At 44.4% G+C, this 17,058-nt stretch overlaps 1 protein-coding gene across 1 annotated transcript in view; it reads right to left on the bottom strand.

Moving 5' to 3' along the window:
* LOC134094355 (Fanconi anemia group A protein) overlaps window positions 1-16,599 on the bottom strand; it is a 26,436-nt gene extending 9,837 nt beyond the window's left edge. The window contains 25 exon segments of the mRNA XM_062547851.1: window positions 70-140; window positions 671-804; window positions 1,245-1,346; window positions 2,853-2,929; window positions 3,131-3,180; window positions 3,307-3,367; window positions 3,461-3,549; window positions 3,836-3,895; window positions 5,198-5,293; window positions 5,501-5,611; window positions 6,715-6,848; window positions 7,292-7,433; window positions 8,107-8,135; window positions 8,138-8,182; window positions 8,356-8,468; window positions 8,658-8,745; window positions 9,237-9,347; window positions 12,145-12,254; window positions 14,010-14,077; window positions 14,270-14,365; window positions 14,846-14,982; window positions 15,337-15,445; window positions 15,812-15,927; window positions 16,107-16,227; window positions 16,369-16,599. Of these exon segments, the coding sequence (XP_062403835.1) occupies window positions 70-140; window positions 671-804; window positions 1,245-1,346; window positions 2,853-2,929; window positions 3,131-3,180; window positions 3,307-3,367; window positions 3,461-3,549; window positions 3,836-3,895; window positions 5,198-5,293; window positions 5,501-5,611; window positions 6,715-6,848; window positions 7,292-7,433; window positions 8,107-8,135; window positions 8,138-8,182; window positions 8,356-8,468; window positions 8,658-8,745; window positions 9,237-9,347; window positions 12,145-12,254; window positions 14,010-14,077; window positions 14,270-14,365; window positions 14,846-14,982; window positions 15,337-15,445; window positions 15,812-15,927; window positions 16,107-16,170 (2,213 nt within the window). The 5' untranslated portion in view covers window positions 16,171-16,227; window positions 16,369-16,599.
* Window positions 16,600-17,058: the final 459 nt, after the last annotated feature.

Below are 17,058 nucleotides of genomic sequence, written 5' to 3'. Positions count from 1 at the left end.
AGGTCATGACACTTAAATCATTATACTGTATATAAAGTCTGGAATAAGAGAAGTATACATTATTCTCACCTGTTGGGGGGATTGGCTTTGGAGGCATCCAGGAGACACTGACAGAAGCCCCTCAGGAGGGCATTCACCAGCTGCTCAACAGAGCACGGGGACAAGCAGGAGAGGAGAGGAGAGGGGAGGAGAGAGGAGGAGGAGAGGGGAGGAGAGGGGAGGGGAGGGGAGTGCACGCATGAGACAATGAAGCACAATGAAGTACAAGACACAAGCATCAAACCCACTGCACAGCTGCACTTGACCTCTCTGGTCCTACACAAAGACCCACAGCTCAGGCCCCAGCCGTGGCGCAACTGGCTGGGGCACCTGCACCGCACGCCGGCGACCCGGGTTCGATTCCCGCCCCGTGGTCCTTAACGGATCCCACCCCCGCTCTCTCTCCCATTCACTTCCTGTCTATCTCCACTGTCACTGTCAATAAAGGCATAAAATGGCCAAAAAAATATACTTAAAAAAAAGACCCACAGCTCAGTTGGAGCAATGCTGCATGCTCTGTGTAAGTGAGTACGAAGTGAGACCTGCGGATCCTGTCCTGTGTGTGACTGACTGAATCCAGTGGAATTGGGTGGGCAGTGCACACGCGGCACAAGTGAGTGGAAGCTCTTACTCTGGTCTGGAGATCGTTGGAGGAGAGCGTCCCCGTCTGGAGCTGGACGACGTGCCGTCCGACCGCCTCCTCCGCGGGCTCGGGCGACGCTTCGCTCAGAGTGTCCGAGATTCGGGCCAGCTGGGCCGACACATCTGCGCAGTCCACAACACAGAGACACACAGAGAGAGTAAGAGGAGTGGTCAGGGGCTTACAGGTACCGGACTGTGTGTGTGTGTGTGTGTGTGTGTGTGTGTGTGTGTGAGTGTGTGTGTGTGTGTCTGTGTGTGTGTGTGTGTGTGTGTGTGTGTGTGTGTGTGTGTGTGTGTGTGTGTGTGTGTGTGTATGTGTGTGCGTGCGCAAGAGAGTGGGAGAACACATATGTCATGCAAAAAAGCAGCAAAACAACCACAACATGTAACAGTCCTTCCCCTTTTATCCAACTTCTGTCTCATTTGGAAGAGGTTCCTATTGTGTGTGTGTGTGTGTGTGTGTGTGTGTGTGTGTGTGTGTGTGTGTGTGAGTGTGTGATAGTAAGAGAGAGTGAACTGTGAATTGTGACATGTTGTAGTGCATGATGTGTGAGTGCACTTGCCTCCATGGTTAGCTCCAGAGGACAGCAGCCTCCGGAGTTCCTGCAGCTGAGAGCGCAACACTGCCAGCACAGCCTCACTGCCTTCCAGGGGCCTGGCCACACCTGAACACACACACACACACACGCGCACACGCGCACACGCGCACACGCGCACACACGCACACACGCACACACGCACACACGCACACACACACAGGTTTAGCCTGAGGGCTATAGTTTGAATCAAGGGAACTGGTTCAATGTAACCTGCGTTGTACTGAACCTGAGCGGTTCAGCCCTGCACAAGCCCGGACTCGAATTCACGAATCAAACTCAGAGCAGGAATCTGCTCACAGTAACACACACACAGTGCTTGAAGTGGGCCGGAACGCAGCGGAACGCAGTTCCGGAACTTCTGTATTTTCGTCTTTTGGGTTCCGCCACTTTTTTCAGCGTTCCGGTACTTATTGAAACTGATACGACGCAGTGACAGTCACAGTGGCCCGAGAATAGACAATATCACAAGACCGACGAAAGACTACATTACCCACGAGCCACAACAGTGCCCTATCACAGTGTTTCTCAATCTACCGGGCCGCGAGAAGATTACCATCGGGCCGCCGGTAGACCCTCACTGCCCTCTTCGAGAGACGCACCATGCGGCCGCGGCCGCACCCATTCTTCTCGGTCTTATTGCTGCGCGAGAAAATCGCACAGAAATAACATGCATATCATATGAAACTGCAGAACCCGACCTTTCCAATGGTACTAGCCGCTAGTTTCTGTGATGAACGGTTCGCGAGATAATTAGCGTTGAAAATTACAGTTACCTACAAAAATTAATGGCACATTCAGGTCTGCGTCATACCCATTCGTCTCTGTGAAATATCTGACGATTTCGTTACTGCCCTATGGCAAACTACATATCAAAATAAACAGGAGATCCTACTGATTCCAACGGCGTATAGAATGCCTCTGTGTAATTAGCTATAATCACGAGAAATCCTTTTTGGAAATCACATCAAATTTCTGCCTTTTTTCATACCTCTCCATATCCCCCACTTCAAAATAATGTATTTTTCATATCAGAAGTTGTATTCAGACCCCTGTTTGTCATATAGCCATGGCAGATGCTTGAAATGCCATTTCAGGACCCAAAATAGCAATAGAAAGAACACTTACCCACTTGTTCTGACTTTTGACCTAATCTCTGTTCTTGGCCAGTTATTGTTAATTAAATCAATGTAACAAGTAGGCCTACAGCCTATTTCACAGTTTTCTTCATCTGGGCCTTTAGCCCAAAGGTTTCTGGTTCTAGGGCCCTTATTAGCCCAGTCTATTGTTAGGCCTACAAGTGGCTATACTGCACTGGTCTGGTTCGTGTTGTTTTAATGGTTTTCCATATTCCATTTGTTAATTAGAAAAAAGTAACCTAGGCCTATAGGTTAGTGCTTGAAAAAAATATTAAATAAAAAAAGTTTTTCAACCAACACATCCTAAAGACTTGATTTTTTTTTTCACCGCACAAATGTCAAATGTCAGAAAATTAGAGTTCCTGCACTTATTTTTTCCCACTTCAAGCACTGCACACACACACACACACACACACACACACACACACACATTCACCATGTTGCTGCTTCTGGCTCTCGCTCTGGCAGGAGTCTGTGTATGATGCGTAGACAGCTGATGGGATCTTATCCGCCCTGGACAAAACACACCAGAGTGCTCCATATAAATGTAACTCAATTAAAGCGATTGCATAATGATTTACTCTGATGTCAGATAGTGAACATGATTGAAATGCATTCTAATGGACAAATGAGCGTACACCACACTAAGTGCAAGAGTAAAAGTGAGAGAAGGAGTGTGTGTGTGTGTGTGTGTGTGTGTGTGTGTGTGTGTACCTCCGCAGAGCTTCAATGAAGTTCATTCTGGCATCTGTCTTGACAGGCAACTACACATAGATGGTAGCACAGGTATTCAATACAAAATTACACCAATCATATCCTCAAAAGCTACAAACACAGACCTGATTATACTCAAGAATAACAAGACATTTTTGAGTGACAGGGATACTGACCACACGTGGAGTAAGGAGGGCGGGCAGGAAGCGGGACAGGAAGTAGGGCCTCCTGAAAATACTGAACACAGAGAGAACAGCAGTGCTACTGAATATCCTCTGTATGCAGTAAAGACACGTGCAATGTGAACACAGAGAAACACAGAGCAGCTACCTGGCCTCCATGACCATGGCTGAAATCTTCCCAGTGCTTTCAAACAGAGAAATGGCCTTCTCCGCATCCTGCTGGGCTTGATGCTCAGGCTGTGTGTATGTGTGTGTGTGTGTGTGTGTGTGTGTGTGTGTGTGTGTGTGTGTGTGTGTGTGTGTGTGTGTGTGTGTGTGTGTGTGTGAGAGAGAGAGAGAGAGAGAGAGAGAGAGAGAGAGAGAGAAAATGAAAAGTTTGTAAGGGACAGGCAGGTAAAGTTCTGAAACAATATAAGCGCCAAAAAAAAAAAGAAGTTAGAGAATAGATGAATTGGGAAATGCAAACGTTGTGCCTTCAGCCTGTTGCCTTTGCTGTGCTTAAACCACCAGGGGGAGCTCTTACTTGAACAGCTGCAGCAGCTCCAGTCAAATCCTCATAGAGACCCATCTCCTCCACTGACACCTGCACACAACATTTCACCAGTCAAACCACTACAGACCATTCATCCAGTGTTCATACACAGACAGATGATCAGGCCAGTAAGTACTGACTGGGAACATGATGTGAATTTCGAAACATGGGTGTCACATAGTTTTCAAATTTATGGGCTACCCATGCTTACACAATAGGCTTTTGTGCGTGTTTGTGTGCGTGTTAGTGTGTGCAAGAAAGTGGAAGAACACACATGCAAACAAGCAGCATAACAACCACAACATGTAATAGTCCTTCCCCTTTTACCTAGCTTGTCTCATTTGGAAGAGGCTCCTATTGTGTGTGTGTGTGTGTGTGTGTGTGTGTGTGTGTGTGAGTGTGTGTGTGTGTGCATGTGAGCCAGAAAGTGGAAGAACACACATCCAAACAAGCAGCAAAACAACCACGACTGGTGATGGTCCTTCCCCTTTTATCTAGCTTGTCTCATTTGGAAGAGGTTCCTGCTAGCAAATGATAAGCAAAGAATCAGATAAACAGACTGAGCCTAAACAGAAGCCTTGGGTGAAAAAGTTGTGATTTCACAGCTGATTATGTACATTAAGTAAATATTTTTTGCATAAAAACTGTATAAATATGTAAATGATTCATTATCTAATGAAATATGCAATAATTTGCATACATTTTAAGTACAGAAACCTTATCACTGGATAAAGTCAGGTTCAGAATTCTTCTTTTTGTTTTTCACTTTAGACATATTTGAGTGAAATGTAAATTATTGCGTATTTCACTAGAAAATGGCTCATTTACCTAGTGTATACATCACTTTTCAGAAAACTTGATTGACATAATGCAAATAATCAGCTGTGGACGTTTTGTGGGGATACCCAGAGCCATAGACAGAGAGAGTGGCGACACGCTTTGATGTCGCCGCCACGCGATCAAAAGTTCCAAAAAACCTGCGCTGAATGGCTGAATTGGAGGAGGGTGGGATGTACTTCTAGATGCTGGAAGATGTAATCAATTAACTCATTAACTACTGACCAAGAGATTGGCTGTAAACAGTTCCAAAAGTCCCATAACAAGGAAATTGCCTGGAAAAAGCGCTGCCATTTTTTCCTGTGGAGGTCTATGGGAGTGTCGGCACTCTGTTTTATCTACCGCTCTGGGGATACCTATTTGTTAAGATTTGCAATATATCCCCTCAAACAGGGTGATAACACACAAAAAGCTACTACCAATGCCAATGGAATTTCTAGCCAAAATTCGCTATGAGACTCATTCCCCTCAGATGGCACCGAGCGACGCCCCTGGCTCAAGGACTACTGGGCTTACCTTCAGGTCAGCCAGTCTGGTTTTAGCGAGGGACACATACTCCTGCAGGAGCGCACGGTGCTTGGCGGGAACATACGGGGGATGTAGAATATGCACCTGGACAGGAAGAGAGGAGGGTAGTGAACACCTGTCAGACAAGCGGCTCACCAGAATCTAAAAAAGAACAGTCGGGTCTCGAATAACTCAGAAGGTCAACTTCATTAAGACGCACTCTTCTGCAGTTATTTCAGGCTACATTATGCACACGATAATGACTCTGTCTGGGCTCAAAGGCCACTTAAAGGTCACCGGGTGGAACTGTACCTTCAAGTACTGTGGCGGGTCAAAGGGCACCAGGTCAGACAGGAACTTCAGCAGGAACACCACCGATTTCTTGCTGTTGCCATGGTAACCACTGGCACCTCCAAAGGCCAGCTAAAAATAAACAAAAAACTGCTAGTTCTATTGTGATGACTGTGAAGTTGAACCTGAGAGAGATAATATACATGTCTCTGTGTGTGTGTGTGTGTGTGTGTGTGTGTGTGTGTGTGTGTGTGTGTGTGTGTGGTGTCGTCCCTGTTCAACACATGACAGCTGAGACACCCCTACTGCATCCCCCAAACCATTTCAGAGTTGATTAAACAGTTAAGCCACCGACAGCAGTTTTACTGCCACATGTTACCTGCACTGACAGACGGACGAGAAGCAGTGGAGCAGAATCAACGGGGGAGCCATTTATAAATAAAGCTCTCCATTCATTACATCATGAGCCGGACACGAACGCACGGCAGGGCAGCCAATGAGCCAAGACAAGGGAGACAGAGGGTTTCCATGTCAACAACATGGATACACCAGTGTATACTTCACACAAATGAATGAAGTAGTGATGTAGCAGATTCAGCCTTTAGGTTTCATTTCACAAGGCATTTTTGGGACTTTTTGAGAGATCACAGTGGCTACACCGAAATGGTGCTGACATGATTAGTCATGTCTGACGTGATTAGTCATGTCTGATAAGACGCTCAAATATGTGCGTTCATGTATTTATCAAGCGTGCAGAAGGGTGTTTCCCCTCTCCCAGAGGCCTAAGCACTGCCCTGAATAGACATTCTGATTGCTCTCACAGACAGTACACGGAGACTGTGAGGAAATAGTCTTTGGCTAAGTATCCACGATGCAGCCCATAAAAAGATATAACCCATTACCCAAGCATATTCCCATAATTATCAGGTCAGCCCCAGTGTAATGGAGAGTGTATGCTGAATCAGAGGGCATGTTTCTCTCTCTCTCTCTCTCTCTCGCTCCCTCTCTCTCTAAAGGCCAGTCCAAACACAAGATCCGCGACGAGACGAGCTGCAACATTCTAAAAACCAGCGACGTTCTAAAACTCTGCAACTAAGATTTGACATGTTGAATGTTTAGCGACGGCTTGCAACTGCTTGCAACTGCTTGCAACTTTTGATTCACACCGCCGCAACTGCTCTCCGCAACCGTCTCAGACCGTCGCGAATCTTTGGTTTGAACTGGCCTTAACACACCTTAAACCAGTCGCTGTAGGAGGGGAACAGTGCTGGGCCCTCTAGCGCCCCCTGGCGAGCGAGCAGGAAGGCGGTGATCATGCTCTCCAGGTCGTAGGCTTCAAACGCCAAGCTCAGGAGTCTGGACAACATTTCTGTTGAAGAGACAAAGGCAGACATACATAATTTACATAATCGCTGTTTTGAGGGAACTTGTGTTCTTACTATAAGTGTGCACTGTGTTATACAGTCAGGCATGATATCAGTGGTAAAGCAAACAGGTAGTTGCTCCATCAACCAAAGTCCATTCATTAACACAAATGAATATGCTGGAAAGCAAACACGGCTGCTGCCTGACTTGTGTCCACACATATGATTGCATAATAATAGTAAATAATGGTATGTGTGTATAAGTGAGACAGTGTGTGTGTGTGTGTGTGTGTGTGTGTGTGTGTGTGTGTGTGTGTGTGTGTGTGTGTGTGCAGGGGGAAAGGTTATCATGTGGGATTTCCAGATTTACTTAACAGAGGTGACTTTTTTCAAGTGTATCCTGGCTTGTGCATTTGGTGTATGTGTGGGTGCATGTGCATGTGTGTACCTTTGAGGCATGGCTGTCCGTCTGAATGGTACACTAGCAGGGTGGACAAACAGGAAAGGACATGCTGCCAGTTGACCTCGTGGGTCTCCAGCACCTGCTGCAGATGAGAGAGCAGCTCCTCCATACTGAACAGCACACACAGCTAACACACACGCACACACACACACGCACACACACACACGCACGCACGCACACACACGCACACACAAACACACAGACACAGACACACGCACAAGTCAGATAGTCAAATTCCCAAAGTACTTCCCAATGTGTTCCGTGTCAGTGATTGAAGAGAGAGAACATTTACGCACAGGGCCATCAATGGCACACAGCATTCTCTCTCTGGTCACAGGACCAAGACATGAATTAGCATGAGGCGTTTATCAGTACTAGACGTGCACGCTGTAGCTTTGGATACCACTGAAGGAGGAAGTGGTTAACACGGGAAATGTTCTGTTCTCAATCTCTCCAAGCATATGGTCTCAAAATGTCACTTGCGTAAAGCAATTTTTGCTCAAAAGGAAAAGAGAAATCAGCTGCGTTTCTAACTAATGAAGCACCATTGAAGTGCTTCACATCTCTTGCCTCACATCACTTCATTCCAGGTAAACAAACAATGCATGCTAATTCGATTTTTTTCCCAATGAACAACATAAAGTTCCCATGAGACTTCTGCCTCACAGCTGTGACAGTGGCCATGCTAAACACACGCATTCAGTATTATGAAGCAGTACTGTTTGTTGACTCAGTTATGGCGCACACACACATCATCAATCACAAGAGGCTTATGTTCACAAAAGAGAGACTAGGCCCACCTTACAAAACAGAGATGTCAAGAGGGGGTTGGTTTGGCAAAGGTCCAGCTGTTCTGCATGGCAATTGCATCTGACACTGAAAATGCACAATTTGAACACAAAACTCATTTCCTCACGAATGAGTATCAGAGATAAGGGTTTGTTTCAGTCTAAATAAAAAATATCGATGTGTTGGTGTAGGTATCTGTGTGTGTGTGTGTGTGTGTGTGTGTGTGGTGTGTGTGTGTGTGTACATGTTTGCCTGCTCACCTTTGAGTCGTGGGCAGTGGGTGAGTACGTGTGTGAGTGAGCGTGTGGAGAAACGCCGCAGAGCCTGGCCGAGAACAGAGGCGTGGGACACACAGGCCTCAAACACTCCCACCCTGTTTAATGCCATCAGAGAGCGTGAGGGAGAGAGCGCGCGCGAGAGAGAGAGAGAGAGAGAGAGAGAGAGAGAGAGAGAGAGAGAAAGGGAGGGAGGGAGGAGGAAAAGAATTCACTTTACATCAACACAAGCTGCATGTCTGAGCCATGGGAGGCTGTGTCATCAGATTGTGGTTGGGTCAGCTCACCAGGCCGTCGCTGCTGCTGCTGCTGCTGCTGCCTCCCCATCCTCCTGTTCCTGTGGGCCCTGGCTGGAGCTCAGCGAGTCCAGCAGCCCTGATTAAGAGAATTAAAGTCCACCAATGAGTCCACAATTAGCCCCGTTTGTTTTCAACAGCCCCACCCTTCCCTTATTGAATCAGCTTTATTGGCCAGGTTTGCGTAACAACAAACAAAGGATTTGACTCCGGTTAATTGTGGCCTGGACATTCGGTGTGTGGTTAAGGGTCGTGGAAATGAGAGCCGTTTGAGATCACATCGAAGCGGCATGGATCAGCCGGTCCCCGTGGGCGACTGACCGGCCTGCCAGAGAGCCGCTAGGCCGTGGTCATCCCAGCTGAGAGTTTCCAGACTCTAATCCCCGCGAAAAACTGAGCCAAGATATAGTCTGGCACCCCCGAGGCTATTCTAACAATAGAAGTGTGTCAAAAGGCTAAAGTTGAGCCTAGGTTATACATCAACACAGCTGTGGCTAATGCAACAGACAACACGCTCTTGGTCAGAGCCTCAGTGTGAAAGGAAGTCAAAATGAGACATCAGTCACTCACAAGAGAGCATGCTGTCCAGCACGGAGCAACAACGTTGAGGGAACCTTCTGGAAGATGAAGTGGTGTCCTGGGATTCTTCAAAGCCACCCCGCACCAGAGCACACATAACAGCTAGAGCACAATGTTGAAAATATGTTTACATATCATACAGCGCCCTCCACAATTATTGGCACCCCTGGTTAAGATGTGTTCTTTAGCTTCTAATAAATTCATTTTTTTTTCCAAATAATATAGGACCACAATGAAAAAAAAGCGTTAAATCCAACCTTTAATACAAGTGCATTTATTTAGAAGGAAAAAAATCCCACATTAAGAAATAATTATTATTCATAAAATCACCTGTTCCACAATTATTGGCACCCCTAACAATTCCTAGGAAATAAATGTAATTAAAGTATTTCTGTCATTTCTACAGTAGTTTACAAAGTCAATCAGAGTATGTAGGAACATTTTATTAGTAATTCTTAACATCCTGTTTTCCCTGGGCTATCAATATGACGTGACACAGAGGCCATTTCCTCTTCAACATGGGAAAGACAAAGGAACACACTGTTCAAGTAAGGCAGATGTGTGTCGACCTTCATAAGTAAGGCAATGGCTATAAGAAAATAGCCACTCGCACACCTGCCCATATCTATGGTCAGAGGAATCGTTAAGAAGTTTAAAACAACTGGAACAGTGGTAAACAAGCCTGGAAGAGGACGCATGTTTATTTTGCCACCACGCACAGTGAGGAGGATGGTAAGAGAAATAAAAAAATCTCCAAAACTCACTGTTACAGAATTGCATCAAATGGTTGCATCTTGGAGTCACAAAGTCTCCAAAATATCTACATGTCAACAAGTTGTTTGGGAGGCATGCAGGGAAAACAACCTTTCTCACTCAAAATCATAAGCACAAACGTCTGGAGCGGTACTGGGCCTTCAACTGGGACCGTGTGCTTTGGTCAGATGAGACAAAGTTAGAGCTTTTTGGCAACAAACACTCTAAGTGGGTCTGGCGTAACAAAAAGATGAGTATGCAGAACAGCACCTCATGCCCACTGTGAAGTATGGGGGAGGATCGGTGATGCTGTGGGCCTGTTTCTCTTCCAAAGGGCCTGGGAACCTTGTTAGGGTGCATGGCATCATGAATGCTTTGAAATACCAGGACATTTTAAATCAAAATCTGGTGGCTTCTGCCCGAAAGCTGAAGATGGATCGTCACTGGGTCTTTCATCAAGATAATGACCCTAAACATATGGCCAAGTCTACACAGAAATGGTTCACCAGACACCGTATCAAGCTCCTACCATGGCCATCTCAGTTCCCAGACCTCAACCCCATTGAAAACCTGTGTGGTGAGTTGAAGAGGAGAGTGCAGAGGAGAGAACCCAGGTCGTTGGATGATTTGGAGATTTTGTGCAAAGAGGAATGGTCGAAGATCCCTCTTTCTGTTTTCTCTAATCTTGTGAAACATTATAAGACAAGATTAGGTGCTGTTTTATTAGCAAAAGTGTTGTACAAAGTACAAAGCATTTACATCAGGGGTGCCAATAATTGTGGCACACATGATTTGATGTAAAATAATTATTTCTTAATGTGGGATTTTTTTCCTTCTAAATAAATGCACTTGTATTAAAGGTTGGATTTTACGCTTTTTTTCATTGTGGTCCTATATTATTTGGAAAAAAAATGAATTTATCAGAAGCTAAAGAACACATCTTAACCAGGGGTGCCAATAATTGTGGAGGGCGCTGTATATACACTATTGTTCAAATGTTTGGAGTCACTTAGAAATGTCTTGTCCTCATCATTAATGTTGTACTGTAAATAACTGTTGGCAGACATTTAATTTTATAATATCTACATAATATATACATACAAGTATATAGATGCCCATTAACAGCAACCATTCATCCAATGTTCCAAGGGCACATTCTGTTTGCTAATCTGATATCAACTAGCTAACTGAGAAAACATTGGAGAACCCTTTTGCAATTATGTAAGCACATAACGTCATCTGAAAACTGCTGCATTGATTTAAAAAAAAAAATGCAACTGATCTCAGCTGGTATTCTTGGGGCAGCCGTGGTGTACTGGTTAGCGCATCGGGATTGTAACCGGAGGGTTGCCGGTTCGATCCCCGACCAGTCCACCGCGGCTGAAGTGCCCTTGAGCAAGGCACCTAACCCCTCACTGCTCCCCGAGCGCCGCTGGTTGGGCAGGCAGCTCACTGCTCTGGGTTGTGTGATTCACCTCACTGTGTGTTCACTGTGTGCTGTGTGTTCACTAATTCGGTTAAATTGGGTTAAATGCAGAGAACTGAATTTCCCTCACGGGATCAAAAAAGTATATATTCTATTCTATTCTATTCTTCTATTTTTCTACAATGGAGTGGAATGGAAATTTCTAAGTGACCCCACATTTTTGAACGGCAATGTACATGAGACTGTTAAAAGAGTGCGTTCATCCGTTGGGTTAGTTCTTTGAGATGCTCACAACAGAAAAAGTAAACTATCAAAATTCATCTAGAGGCCTGTACTTTACTTCTGTACTTTAGTATTTTAATTCTGGTTGCTGTTGTAATAATATACCAGAGAAATGTCAGAATTGTCACGATGAGAAACTTTAACAAACCTTTTGAGGTTTGTGGCGAGGTTTAACAAAGGTTTAAGTTCTGAATGGGTGTGTTCTCAGCGGCTTACACCGCTGACCAATGCGCATTGTGTAAAGTCCAGCATGCATTGCTTTAAGTCAGCACTGTAAGCAGCTACGTGGAAAACAAACACACCCAAGCTCAAGGGTTTTAAGTTCTCAGTTATCACCATCATTCAAATGTCAACATGTTAAATGTCAGGCTCATTGAAACAGGGGGACATGGCTGGAATGTGTGTTCATAATAGCCAGGTATGTGGTGGTGCTCCTACTTGATAAGATCTTCTGCTTGGTCTGCACCTCCTCCTCCACCTCCTGGGAAGGGACTAACCCACACAGAGCCTGGATCTCCTTCACCAACCAGCTCCCAACATCATCATTACTGAACACATACACACACACGCACACGCACACGCACACGCACACGCACACGCACACACAAAAAATCTCAAGAATCACAAAGGTGCAGTGAGCGTACAGCCACTCAGCACAGGTTTTTTAAATGGTTTATCGCGTGGCGGCAACATCAGAGAGTGTCGCAACGCAAAGCAGGGGCGGGCTGGAAAAGTCCAAAATGGCCGTCCATCTAAGAGCCTAGCTCGATATGTTTCAGTATGCCTATCAGTAGACCATATCTACACTATCAGTTATCACTGCTATTCAAAAAACCCAGCAACATTTGCCTCGTCGCATTTTCAACAGCAGGATAAGCAGAAGGGACAATGGAAAGGCTACAGTGTCACCAAGATGGTAAACTCTAGCAATTGACCAATGTCTCACATGCCTTTTTGCATGCCAACCTTTCATCTTTGCTTCCTTGGTGTAGCCTACTTTTGATTTTTAGACATAGCTGACAAGGAGTTTCGTTCAAACGCACGTAGCAGGCTCATAGCCAGCCATGAGACCGAGGTCTATGATGAATGTGCTATACATGTACATGTGCTATAACTAACCAAAGAAAGGTAAATGTCCACTGTTCACCAAAAAGGCTGCCTGTGGTTGTGCTTCAACAAACAAGTTGGCACAAAACGTCATCACCTATGCTGATGTCCATGTTCAGTAGCATACATGCTTTTTTATGCGAGTCAGGCAGTGAAATGTGGTAGGCCTATAATGCATGGGGTAATCTTGATGTGAGTCTGACAGAAGACTTTAGTAACTATTGCTGTCCACCTCAAACTACATTAAGATTGTGTGTTTAGCAACCAGTATTTGAAAAAAAAAATTCAGGGGGAGAGGGGGGTTTAACCCAATGATTTTAGAGGTCCAAGCCTGGGTTCGTGATAGATGCCATGCACACATCATCCATTTCAACGCATCAGAAGTTGGTTCCAACGTCCCTGCCTCTCACAGACTACACTTTGCATGTTTGGTGGTAAGGACGCTTCTGTTTTTTTTTGTTTTTTTTTGGTCCTTGTGCAAAACAGACAGCTCGTTGCCTCACTACTGAATGACAAAGAATGAGTTGCATTGTCTACTTGTCTAGATGCTTGCTACCACAACTACCTCGTATTTGCAAAGAACAGTTCCAACTTTAGGTCCATACACATCTTGAAAATGTACTAAGCACTGACCTGACCAAGTAGTAGGATTTGTAGTATGTACTGTTAGTCTTAAAAAGATGAACAGACACTCAAGGCCATTTAAAGTACCATAACGGTAGATGACATCCCTGTTGGTTTAGGCTACTTACATGAATGAATGTATGAGGCAAAATAATAATCACTGATCAATAATTATCATTTTCTATCAAATCCAACTGACTATTCTGAATGTGATACTTTCACTTGCAGCAATAATATTGTGAGATTGCATCATGATACACAGCTAATGTGTGCACGTGCGTGAATGGTAGTGGGCCTATTTGGAAGAATGTCCATAGCCTTTTTTTTTAGTCCCAGTCCATCCCTAAAAGTAAGTATTTTTCTTTGGATATTGAAATTTAATATGAATAAAACTAATGCATAAAGCATATATGACAGTGTACTTAATATTCATGCAATATGACAGTGTACTTAATATTCATGCAAAGCTTTAGACAAAACCCTCATATTTGTGTTCATTACTGTAGATTATATTTACTGTGAACTGAACAAAGCCTCAAGTAAACAAGGGGGTGTGACATGCCGAAACTAACCTTTCAAGAAGGTCATCCATGGAAAGTATGTTTTCAGAATGTAAATGGAAGACAACCTCAAGCTTAGGCTGTGGATGAGAAATGGATACATTAAACACTTAACTAAATGTACTTAACTTAATATTCACACACAGACACAGACACACACACACACACACACAGACACACAGACACACACACACACACACACACACACACAGACACACACACACACACACACACACACACACACACACACACACACACACACAATCCCACACCTGTGCTTTCCAATATTCCTGCCATAAAAGCCTGGGACTAAAGGTTCCAAGTGAGAGGAGTTCTCTGGTAGACTGAAGCAGCACACAGAGCTGGGCCTGAGAAAAACATTTACCACAACAAACACATGAGCAACCTCGCAACTCGTTCAGCCATCAAAATACAAATGCCTCACAGACACACACGAGTACAGTCTACGTAAGTTCTACAACCTCGGCATGCAACGTATTTTGGTTCATTACAACTGACATAGCTTGTCAACTGAACAGGTCTGTCCACACTGACAGCTAAAAATAGCAAGAAACTATTTGAGTGACTTAAGGGTCCACACTCATGAGTCTTTCATGTTTTGATGTGTACATTTTCTGGTAATAATTCTGACTTCATTGGTTTCTATCTTACACGCACAATCACAACCATTGCTTTATGGATAAAACTATTCTCACGAGCTGAAACAATATGTTAAAACAGTTTTCACAGTTATCGTTATGGATATAATTATTGTTATTATTATTATTGCAAACTGGCAGACAGCTCTGAAGATGGGACAACAAGAAGGAAAACAGAGTGGCAGGTACCCTTTGTGCTGAGGTCAGGAGCACATGATCTTCGTCTCTCTCAGTGGTCAGCTCCAGCACTCTCTCCAGCACCACCCTGACTGAGAGAACACCCACAGGGACCCCCAGCTCCTGAGACTGCCTCTTCAGCTCATTCACTGTGCACATGCACACACGCGCACACGCGCGCACGCGCACACACACACACACACACACACACACACACACACACACACACACACACACACACACACACACACACACACACACACACACACAGCTCAGTCAGCAGTACACAACCAACATACATCATGAAATGCCGGTAGCCACAGCTGACTTGACCGTTGCCTTTACAGAGTGGACAGACATCACTAACACAGCAAGCTCATAACAGACACTCAACCTGTCCAACTTCATATGCCAAAGCTGGAGCGTGTTGGGAGACTACAAAATTAAGTGTGACATGAAATGTGATGAGGGCTGATGCTTGTGCACATAAGATGAAAACGTACAGAGGAAAGAAGCTCCAGTCTTCTGTACAGGGACAGGGCAGTGATCAAATGCATCTCTTTCTCCAGAATCCCGGTAATGATTTACTTTCCCAAACTTGGGACTTTGTTGCTACATTAAAAACACACAAACACACATACATTAAAATCGGTTCAAAAACACACCCAAGTGACCAACAGTTTATAGAAAATATGCAGTCTGAAACAATCAGCTGTTGGTCTAATCATATACAGTATGTGACAATAATTATTACAATCAAGACTTCTGTCTGCAGGATACTGTTGATAAATGCTAACCATGCAAAACTAGTAACACACACTGACTGCACACATCCAATTAAACACATAGGGGTGGGCAGCATCATGATGTCTCTGGAATGGGTTGATATTTATTAATATGGATGGCACTGTCAGGCTGAATTAGTGAACAGCCCAAGGCTACTGGCCGTCAGGCCGCCTCCTTCTCTCTCGGACATACTCCCACTTCTAGAAGCAGATCGGACAGGTTCTGGTTGCTGTTGAGCAGTTGAATAGCAGCCTCCTGCAGCTCCTCTCCGGACAGATGCTCTCTCGGCCTCTTCCCGGCCCGGCTAGCTGCAAACCACAGGACATGAACAATCAAAACCAACTTGCGAATTTCACCTGATGTAGAGGCTACTGACAGACCCGAGTCTGGGATTAACATTAGAGTCAAGATCTAATTTCCTGTTCAGGAACGCTGTGAAATGACGGTGACCAGTGCTCTCTCTGAGGCAACTAAAAGTGCAGCTTACCAAGTAGAGATGACAGCGACGTTTTCTGCGATGGTGCCAACACACTTGACGCCTCCAAAGACATTCTGCATTAGTACGCTAACTAACTCACTTCTCTCGTGACAACCATAGCCAGGATTACCTTTAAGCAGCAAGTTTAACATTAGGACATAACATAATTAGGACACAACATTTGGATTTAACAGCAGGACTACACTACAGTGTAATTTGAAGCACTTTTGTTTAGCTAACTGCTTTCTTTTAGCCGTCATGGCTGACTTACCTAAATTAGCTATCTGTGGATACCATTGCAGCAACTTGGCCTTTGTCAAATAAAATCAAATGAGTTGCTGATTTCGGTCACCAGACGTGTCTCGCTCTTCTCGGAAAACTGTGAAATCTTGTTCTATCGATGGACTGCACATGGCCAACGATTAATTATAAAACAGTCAATTCATCACAAATATATCCTTCAAAACCATGTTGTTTATTCGATAGCCTGCATTTGATTACGTATACTTCCTATTACGTTCCCCGCGCGGTTTAGTTTTAAAACTTTCATTGGTTGAAAGGCTCTCAGGCAGCCAATCCACAGGTTGTATCCGTCCATATCCCTAGACGTCAGAAGTGTGCACCGACGTGACGAAGCTTAGTCATCATGGCCCACTCCCCACTTATATTATTTTAAAATATAATATAATATAATATAATATAATGTAATATAATATAATATAGCGGTTGATTTCGCAATTAAATGAAAATACTTAGGCCTGTGTAGCCTAATAAAATGTAATATTTGAAATGCATTCTTCTTCTTAGTCCTCATATCAATAAAACCACTTTATTCTGTGTAGACTATACCACAAAGTTCATGTGTTGTGAAATGGAAGCTTTCCAGCACATTTGCTTGAACATTTGATTTGAATGCGTTTAGCATTTGTCAGTGCAAAGGTTTCAACCGTTCAATTTGGTT

This window comes from Sardina pilchardus, chromosome 10 (assembly GCF_963854185.1).
Source record: "Sardina pilchardus chromosome 10, fSarPil1.1, whole genome shotgun sequence".
Lineage (NCBI taxonomy): Eukaryota > Metazoa > Chordata > Actinopteri > Clupeiformes > Clupeidae > Sardina > Sardina pilchardus.
The sequence above is the reverse complement of the archived record's forward strand: the minus strand, read 5'-3'. Positions and strand labels throughout refer to the sequence as shown.